The sequence below is a fragment of the Corylus avellana genome, chromosome 1, assembly GCF_965113065.1.
Source record: "Corylus avellana chromosome 1, dhCorAvel1.hap1.2, whole genome shotgun sequence".
In the NCBI taxonomy this organism is placed as follows: domain Eukaryota; kingdom Viridiplantae; phylum Streptophyta; class Magnoliopsida; order Fagales; family Betulaceae; genus Corylus; species Corylus avellana.
In genome coordinates, this window is record NC_142490.1 from 21,649,092 (window position 1) to 21,659,492 (window position 10,401).

The 10,401-nt window shown below is 35.9% G+C and overlaps 1 protein-coding gene across 1 annotated transcript; it reads right to left on the bottom strand.

The window, feature by feature from the left end:
* Positions 1 to 365: 365 nt before the first annotated feature.
* LOC132168791 (large ribosomal subunit protein eL20z) lies at positions 366 to 6,290 on the bottom strand. Its single transcript, XM_088516411.1, has 4 exons — positions 5,946 to 6,290; positions 4,068 to 4,143; positions 3,089 to 3,203; positions 366 to 636 (listed from the first exon to the last, which is right to left on the bottom strand). Exons 1-4 carry the CDS (start codon positions 6,148 to 6,150, stop codon positions 577 to 579), a joined length of 456 nt encoding a protein of 151 aa, XP_088372537.1. The 5' UTR covers positions 6,151 to 6,290; the 3' UTR covers positions 366 to 576.
* Between the last annotated feature and the right edge of the window lie 4,111 nt (positions 6,291 to 10,401).

Sequence of the window (10,401 nt, forward strand, 5' to 3'; positions counted from 1 at the left end):
AAGAAAACCGTCTTTTAGTGGCAATACATTGTCGTGATTTTTATAATTATTGTAGGCCTATGTCCACGTTTCGAACTATACCCAAAGCGTTCGCCGGCCATATAATGTTACATACTTAACTCCTATCTTACTTTCATACAACTGGGTTGATGTGACGGTGCATATAAACTATCGGATAACTAATAGGCCCGGCCACATCAACCCAACTGCATGAGAATAAGATGAAAGTTGAGTAATTAAAATTACACCGGATAATAAATGAATTCGATACTATTTGACATAAAATATTTTGAGGGGGACAGTAACATGCCAACCCGAAAAATATTACAATATTAATGGAATAAGAATAACATTACACTTGAATATAAAAAAATACAGCATTTCCTATAATTTCCATGAAACTTTCAACATTTGGCAATCTACTAAATAGGCATTCACTATCAATTCAGAAGAATGCCTGGAATACGTACATATATAGGAGTTGGAACAACCTCCAGGCAAAATTACATACACAAGCAATTGTTCTTTTACATACAGGTATTTTTCTACATTCGATTTTGTAGTCCCATCTTAATCTCACCAATGATGAGTCCCCCTTGTTACGCCAAGCAGAACAGCAATCCCAGCTAGAAAAGTCTGCACGTGTAAAAATAATTCTGTGAGTTATGTGCAAATTCAGGAAATAGCCGCTTCAAAGTGCATTCTCCCTAGATCTATTCAATACTAAGTAGCAGCCAAAAATAAATTTTGATGGCGAGGAATCTCTCCAAGACAAGGTTACTTCGTATACCCATCCTTATTGGGTAAACCTCGGACCCCTACAAAGCGCCCCTCCAAAGTAACAGCCAAAAATTTGTATCCATTTTTCATGATATTGTGCATAGACTAGATATATCGTGGCAGTATATGATCCGGTGTGGGCATGCTAATCGAGGCTAAAACTCCCGAATTAGAAATGCCTAGAAAATATCATATTTGTAAAATGAAACATATATGGACCTCTGGTCTAGCTCCATGGCACCTAACAGTACAATACTGATGCAAAGACTTCTGCAATAGCTGTTTCAGCATTTGGAAGTGCAAATGCTAGAACTTTGTCAATCCCAAATACAGTTTTCACCACCAGTACTAGAGATGATATCTATTGTTAATCATTAAAATTTGAAGTGGGGATACATTAGAAAAATAGTGTGAATAAAGGCAAGACATATATTCTCACTTCTCAGCCAGCCAAAAAAAGGAAGCAAAGATGTCAATCTCCACATAAAGGAGAAGGGAGGCCAATTCCCCAAATAAGAATTTATAACATATAAACCAGTGAAGAAACTAAAGAGTACAACCGGATTTACATAACATAAGCATATTATGTGTGGTTTGCGATGCAAGTGGTAAGAGAACTCAACAGCTATGTCTACTCGTAACCAAAACGTAGTAAATTTGTAGAACCTATATAGTATTTTGCAAGCAGCATTATGGCAGCAACTGACAACATTTATCATTAGCAAGGTTGTACCTAACTTTAAATGCACCAAAATGTGTATTTAGACCTTTTAGCGATTGTAGTTATCAATTATTATGTGGTAGCAGATAGATGAAATGTACACAACCAAAACATGGGGCATATTAACAAAATTACCTCATTTGATGGTTAGTAAGGGTCATGCGCATTGTAAACAGAAATTCATTTTTCAAGTCATGTCATTAGGAAGAATTAAATATCTTCACTATATGGGCATTATTTAGAAATAAGTTGTTAAATCATCACTTAATTCCAAAAACTTAAGCTAATAGAAAAGAGTGAATTTTATAATTTAACTAATATATTAACACTCCCTCTCACGTTGGATTCAAATTCCCCCTCGACAAAAGAGGCCAACACATAAAATATTTAACTTAAGAGAAAGGGGGGGGGGGGGGGGGGAGAGAGAGATTTAAATTATAGAATCAGGTTGAAACTCGAGACAATTTCTTTGATACCATGTTAAATCACCACATGTCCTTAAAGTTTAAGCTAATAGCAAAAAGCGAATTTAACCATTAGTGTGTGTATATAAAGTAGTTCCATGGAGTTCATTGATGATTGGAAATATGGTGCCTTGACAGAACCAAAGAATTGCCAGGGTGAATTTCTAGCCTAAAAAAGGCAGATGGACATTGTTGCAGATAGTTTCAAGCACACGTATGGAACAGGACAATCAGGCGCTCAAAGGAATGGCACAGTAAGACACTTATCCTGGGGATGAATCTCTCCACCCTAAAAACCGTCCTAATGGCATGTAGGCCAGCTAACGCACACATTCCCTTAAATAAGCATATTGCAACTGATGAAGACAAGAATAATGAGTTAGTAACAAACCCTCACCAGCACTCGATGAATCGTTACCATGCAGGTAACGGTCACTAAGATAGAATGATATAATTTTCTGAAAAAGTCATAGATAACAGGACCCTTCCAACATTCAGAGGCAAGTGTTATTCATCACCTAAACCATATATCTTACAAACAACCCACTGAATCTTTCATACTTATTTTAGTTTCTCTTCCTCTACTCAAACTAAAACTTTTTCTTAACCCTAACTGAATGATTTCTTGCTTCTGGTTTCCTGACTAACAATTCACATTATTTTCAAGTTAAATTCCAGACCCTAAATATTTCCAGAAGCAAGAATTCCCTTGCTTAATTACATGTACTGTAGTCAAATTAAGGACATTAAGCTTTCATTAAAAACCTTAAATCTCCATTCAATAGGCTGACCTTAAAGAGGTCAGGAAGCTATGTATTATTCCTGGCATGATGAGTAGATTATTAACCAGCAACTATTTTTGTCCACTGCCACACTACAGCAATAATCACAAGTTCAGAAAATACACATAAATTTCCCATTTGAAGATATACGGCTGGTCTCAAAAGATTTTTTCTTTTTTTTTGATGAGCAAGGTCTCAAACGATATATAACACCAGCAGAAAAGGTATTTGCAGAAGTCCATATCATTACATGGAATCATGAAATATGAAAGCAAAAAATGTAATTAGAGAACATTCTCTTGCAAGAGAAAAATGAGATACGGGACAACAAATATACTTACAGCTATTGTGCATGCAACATATCCAGGTTTTTCTCTGTAATCCACTCGTGCACAAAGTAGGACAAAAGTTCCAATATACCAGGGAATGCCACCAAGAAAGAAACCAATTATAAACCTTGCAAACAAAGTGAAGCAGTAATCATCAATTATAACCAATCAACAAAAAAATCATCAAATTACGGTATAACGATACACATTGACAAATAGAATAATATATAAGGACTGGCAGATGTAGGAAGGTTTTTTTTCTTCACAACTATAACCCTAATTAGATACATTTTTTAGGGTCAGAGATATTCAATTTGCCCTTTTTATTTATTTTTCCTAGGTGACTGAATATGTTATACTAGTACAACTTCATGGTTTTTGGAATTTGGCAATTATGATGGCAAATTTGACATCCTCTAGTCTCATGCAATGGAAAGTACCACGCAGCAAAGGCAAGCATCTGCCTTAGCTAAAGACACACAGTTTGGAGGTGACCCACAACATCTGACACCACAATGAGTGCAGGAGAGTGATTGAGCCACAGGCAACACTTCCAAGAAGTCAAATAAACATGACATAGTATAATTTATAGGGTAGGCTATATTGTCTGTAAAAGAAAGCTCAAAAGGCAATTGAAACATAGTAGAAAATTGCGTGACACAGACACCAATGAAGGCACAAAATCTATGATTTCCAAAGTTGTTCCGTGACCAACTCATTTGAGTATTTTATGATTCATCATTTGTATATGGCATCTACTATCAACATGCTATGCTCGATAAAATGCACATCCCTAATTCTTCTTCCAACAACCATTCAACTCATTACCACAGAGCAGCTGCCAGCTGGAAACTGCAAAAACTCTGTTCTTTTTTTCAAAACTACAATTGATATTGTTGTCCCTAAAACATAAACAAAGGAAAATGATTTGCCCCTAAAACATAAAAGAAGGGAAATGATGGAATCAAGAAATATACATGAAAGAACTTACAGGATCCAGCCCATACCACAACCACAGCAAGGAAGGCGGGGTTCTCTTACGGGTCTTCCCTCAACAACTGCATAACCTTGAATGACATAAAAAATAATATCGTGATAATGGAATATTAAGTCAAAAACTCTTAAAATTTTTCCCTCTTACTGGTCCATCTCCATATAATTTCCATATAGCATTTATGTGTTGCAATCATTTCAATATCGACAAGAACTTCAGATACATAACTGTCAACATTTATAGTTGATGCTGACATGCAAGTTAATGTCGAGGTTAAAAGCTTTAAATATAGGTATGCAGTATGAATTCAGAAAATACATAGAAAGATAGGTAAATATAATATATACATCATTTCCTCAAAAGCATAGAAATGAAGAAACTTATTCGTACAGCCATGGAAAAATGGTCTATTTGCTGATTTTTTGGTGTCATTCTCAATATGGTATTTAGAGCCTCTTGATTTGTGGAACCCAAATGCAAAATGTTAGAAGGTTGTTTTGTACCAAGTCTCAGATTAAAATCTGTCTAATTCAAGTCAATGGTTTAAGAGTCATAGGATTTCATATTCAGTGACAAAATGTAATTTTCAGCCAAAAAAAAAGAAGAAGATCTGCAGAGAATTTATTTTCAGAACCTGTAAGGAAACATAATAAGCTGAGCTGCTGAATTTAGGGTTTTCAAAAAGGTTTGCAAGAGCCTTTTTTTGCTTGGTAATAACTCAGACATCCAGTGGGATTTGTCTGCACGACATCACCTGCCACTTCATACTTATAGGAATAGAAGTGTCATTTGGGCCAACGAGCATTGTAGTAGTTTGTCAAATCTTTCAGAACAGTTTCATTTGTTTTTGGTTTTTTATTTTTCCTTTTAGTTTGTATATTAGGTGATTACCAAATTAGGAGTCTTAGTCTCGTCACACTAGGGAAAAGTCAAAAAGTCTTCAAATATACCCTTTCGTACTCAAAGAAAGAGGACTCTGATTAATGGAATTATAAGTCTTTTGCAGAAAGTTGTCGCATAGATTTCATTGCCTTTTTCATCATCTTCTCCTTTCTCTATTTTTTTCTTGTCTCCTAGTTCTCTTTGCACACAAAAATAGCTCTCTCTCTCTCTCTCTCGCAAAACAACAGGAGATGTAATGATTACCGTATTAGGTACCCGCACTTTCAACTAATCAAACTCTCAGCCGCCATGATCTCTTTATATTGGGACATTCCACCCAAAAAGCACCGCAATTTAAGATCAAGGCATCCCATTTCACGCCTCTAAAATTAAAACTCACAAGAAAATAAAGGACTATCTATCCATTGTCTGCTCCCACACCTTATCCCATCTCAAATAATTGTCTCACTAACTGTTCCCCATTTAATAACTCATCATCAAACTCCATTATTTCCCCCGAAACAGCTATAACACAAATCAGGAAACTATCACAGAAACCTCTTTATTGATTAAAACAGGTTTGGCACACAACTTGTCGGACCCAGAGAAAACCTCACTCTAAATCAAAGCATTGCTGATTCTAATTTCACCTAAAGCTTCCAGTGCTATCATCTAAGCCCTCCAAACAGAAACTTCGTCAATAATTCAAACGTATTTCAATGTCATTTCCTCAGCTCACAAACACATCCTCAAAAACAGCAGTTTGATTTACAAAGCATAGAAACCTATGAATAATAAAATGAAATTCAAGCTATAAAATTTAAAAAAATAAAATGATTCAATAATAGCGCAATCAAAACCAATCACAAGCCAACGACACCGTTTAGTTGCTCAATCAAGCAAAAAAGCTTCTTCTTTTTTTCCGATCAAATATATTTAAACCTATATGAGCAATAATTCACGAAAATTCATGTGCATGTCATTCGGATATACCTTGAACGGTCTGGTATCCATAATGATGGTACCGGGAATCGGCGGAGGATCCTGGGGGAGGAACAGGCTGAGGGAAACCGACGACCGGCTGAGACGGTGGGTGCTGGGGAGGAGGGTAGTAGTTGGCGACACCTTGGAACGTTCCGTAGTGCAACTGGCTCCGCTGGTCGCCGGTGAGGCCTCTGCCCTTCCCGTCTTCGCTCATTTTTGTTCCGGATCGGAGTGAATTTCGGGTTAGGGTTTGGTTTCGACCTTTTCGCTCTCGTTCACCTCCGCGGTAACAAAATTTTCGCGGTAAAAGAGTTTATGGGTTTGTGTAGGTTCTGCGTCGAATGTTGTCTGGCGTGTTTTCCTGTGGATGTTATACAGCTGGAACAATTTGACCCGAGACCCGGAACTCGACTCGCAATTCTGTTGTTTGTTGGATTTGGATTTGGATTGGGTTTTGGTTTATATGTAATTTTTGTAAATCATATAATATAATAATAATAAATAGTTTTTGTCAATAAATTTTGAGTCCAAAAATATCAAATTAATAATAAATTTCATATTTTTTAAATTTTGATAAATACAATAAATTTAAAATTGGTTATATTATTTACGATTAACCCGGTTGGTGAGATACTTATGTGTGAAAATGTACTTGTATGTAAAATACAAGTGGCACATGTGGCCAAAGAGAAAATCATTTCATTCTATCCCTACAAAAAGAAAAGCCAGCAAAGATCCATATTCATAGGATCCTAAAACACTATTACAAAAGATTACACTGCCCTTAAAAAGATACTGTCCATAATAGATTTATATTGCAAAAGCTAGCGAGTGATTTTAGATTACCTGTTTATGTCATATTAAGAATGATATGGTTATTAAAATCATTATTTGATCAAAATTCAATAATGATCAATCAAAAGCTCAATAGTGATTTTAATAGCCACATCATTCTTAATAGGATACAAATAAGACACAAGTAAGCCACCTAGAATTACTCAAAGATAACACCTTTAAAAAATACATTCTTTTTTTTTATAAGAGTAATGATATTTCGAAAACAAATAATGCTGAAGTTATCCTTATATCCCTCTTGTACCCTTTCAAAACCGATATAACTTTTAAAATTATCAATTCATTAATAATTTATTACAAATTCAATGGTGATTTTAAAGTCACATCAGTTTTGGAGAGACACAATAGAGACATAAGGAGGACTTCTTACATTGTTCTTAGAATATTGCTACATTGCGTAGCAATGAAAATCTTTTTTTTTTTTTTTACAAGTGCTGATCCAATAGCTAATTTTCATTGTCATATCGTTACAGTTGTATGATAGTCGTATGGCTTCCAAAAAAAAAGAAAAATTAATAAATAATTTTCAATATCATGTCATCCTAGTTATACGTCAGTCACACAATAATCTACTAAATAACATTGCTAATACATGTTATGATCTATTGGGAATAAAAATATGAATAAAATTATATAGCATACTCTCATCTCATGACCATCTTATTGTGCTGAGTTATTGCTGGCGTGGCATTGTTAATTCACCTTTATCTTACATATAATTCAACTCATTTGAATCTCTCATTCAATCCAAGTCAAGTACAATCAAGTTCAATTTCTAATTCTAGAAGAGTCCAAAATAAAGTTTAATAGCTACTTTTTGTATTTTATTATCTCATTATCTTTCGTATGGTTATCATTATCATTGAATTTGAATTCATGTTGGTCTAGTTAAGAACCTAAAGTCATGATTAAAAGAATCATCCAGAAAAAAGTTGTTTTCAAACTTATCCAAATTAAAGTATTTATCACTTGTAGATTGCTAGCTTGCATGTCCTTATGTTGCACCCAATAAAGAGTGCTTAGGGTTTTATTTTATTTAAAATGGTAGGCATGAAAGATTAATTGTGATCGTTTTATTTTATTTAAAATGGTAGGCATGAAAGATTAATTGTGATCATCTTATTTGGATATGACCATAAGTAACATTTACGTAGTATAGAAGAGATTTAGACAATGAAAATTGCAGACACTTTATCAAATCTAACTAAGCTATAACTCGACCCAGTCCCACTTGAGCATAAAAAAAATTCAAAATAATTTACACTAATCAAGCATGAAGATTCATAATGCGAGATTCAAACTTATACCCTAATGTATGCCTAGGAAAAAAAAAAAAAAAAAAAACCGTGTCTTCTAGACGTGCAAAGTGGACCTTGAAGTCTTGATCCATCACAGATTCCCAAGAAAGACAAAATTCTGAGAGGTTTTGAGTGAGTGTAAATGTTTGACCAACCAAACCCAGGGGGAACTGAACTAAATCAAGCTTGAGTCCATATAGGATGGCCCATCACATAAAAAAAAAAAAAAAAAAATCTCTACCAACCAAATCCCAATTTAACCCACAGATTTTGTCATTTTCCATACATAGATCATCCCAGAAGTGCTTTCCAATTCTCTCCATCAATGTCAATGGGTCACAATGAGCAAAGAAAAAGATCAAGTAAAAAGGACACAGAAATGGTGTACACATTTTCTTTCTTACATTTTCAAATATACATTCTGTTGGCGGTAATAATCACTATTAAATTTAAATTTAATTATGAATTTATGATTTATTTAAAATTGAATAGTAATTTTTACCGCTATGTGAAAAAATATGTACTTACGAGTGTATTGGGATTGACATTATTGTACGGGATAATGAGGAAGTTGTTTTGGCTACTCGGAGCACTACAAAAAATTGTTTAGTAGAGCTTGTGGTAGCTGAAGCTTTGGTTGTTTGTCATATTGTGGAGTTTAGTAAGGAGATAGGCTTTTATGATGTAATTTTGGAGGGAGATGTCCTACTAATTGTCAGGGCGGTTAAAGCAAAGGGAAAGAATTGGATCAAAATTGGCCATTGAATTGATGGGATTAAAGAAGAATTGTGAGATTCGGGAGGATTGAACAAGTGAAGAGGGATTCGAGCTCATGAGCAACTCACTATTTAGCTAGAGAGGTTATACTGTGTGTTATAAATAAGGTTTGGGTTGAAAAAATCTTAATTTGTATCTATGGTATTGATTGGTGTTCTATCAATAAAAATGCAATCTATGAAAATAATAAACAGCGTAGAAATAAGAGTACGTATAATATTTTTACGTGAAACGGAGCCAACGAAGCCATATGTAATGTACACTTGGACCAATCACAGCACACCACGCTATCATGTTTGTGTCCTTCTCATCCATTTTCTTGAAACTGATTATCAATCATTTTCTCCCATGTTATAACATGGATAAAATGGTCACAACCCAACTGTCAATGAGCCAAAGTTATCCTCAATTGATGGAAAATAAAGCTATCCTGTTAAACAAACCCATACCATAACTTTAGTTTGAATAGTTGATTTAAATAAACAATTTAAAAATTGTTAGGTCAACTTGACCTAATAATACTTGATGTGAGTCTAATCCGTGACGGCAACGTGGGAACAGACAACTACGTTTGGCAAGGGGAGGTCCAGCACTGTAGCTGGAACGGCACTGTTCCAGCTATAGTGCAGAGTTGACATTTGGTCAGCTTTTTTTTTTTTTTCTTTTTAATAAAAAAAAAAAAAAAAAAAAAAAACAGAGGGAAAAGATGAGGTGGTTCCAGCCACCCCTTGGCCAAAATGGGGTGGCCGGACCACCCCATTTTTGGCCAAAGGGGTGGCTGGAGCCACCCCCTGGCCGATCTGGGGGTGGTCGAACCACCCCCGTGGCCAAGGGGGTGGTCCGGCCACCCCCTTGGCCCAAAAAAAAAAAAAAAAAAGGATCGGTGCATTTGGGGGTGGCCGGACCACCCCCAAGGGGCTGGGGGTGGTTTCGGCCACCCCATACGGCCGTATGGGGTGGTCCGAAACTACCCCAGCCCTTTGGGGGTGCTCCGGCCACCCCCAAATACACCCCTTCCTTTTTTTCTTTTTTCTTTTTTTGGGCCAAGGGGGTGGTCCGGCCACCCCCTCGGCCATGGGGGTGGTCGAACCACCCCCAGATCGGCCTGGGGGTGGCTCCAGCCACTCCATCGTTCTCCTCCCTCCTCTTTTTTTTTTTTTTTTTAAATATTTTGCTTTGAAAAAGAAAAAAAATTAAAAAAAAAAAAAAAAAAAAAAATTCAAGTGGTGTCAGACAGCACTGTAGCTTCCAGCTACAGTGCTGGACCTCCCCTTGCCAAACGTAGCTGACGACATCGAGGAAGCGAATGGCCCCAAATCCCAATGTTAACAACATTGGCCACGTAATCGAGGATTTCAAAAGTCAAAAAGAGTAATTCGATCATCACCAACTAGTCTTTGGAGGTAGCCTGCTTACCTCCGACGACAAAAGAAGGTGGTTTAGGCACTATGGCCGATGACACATCAATTTTTATTATTTATTTTAAATAAAGAAAACCCAAATTAAAACTAATGCAACCCATGCAATACTCCATG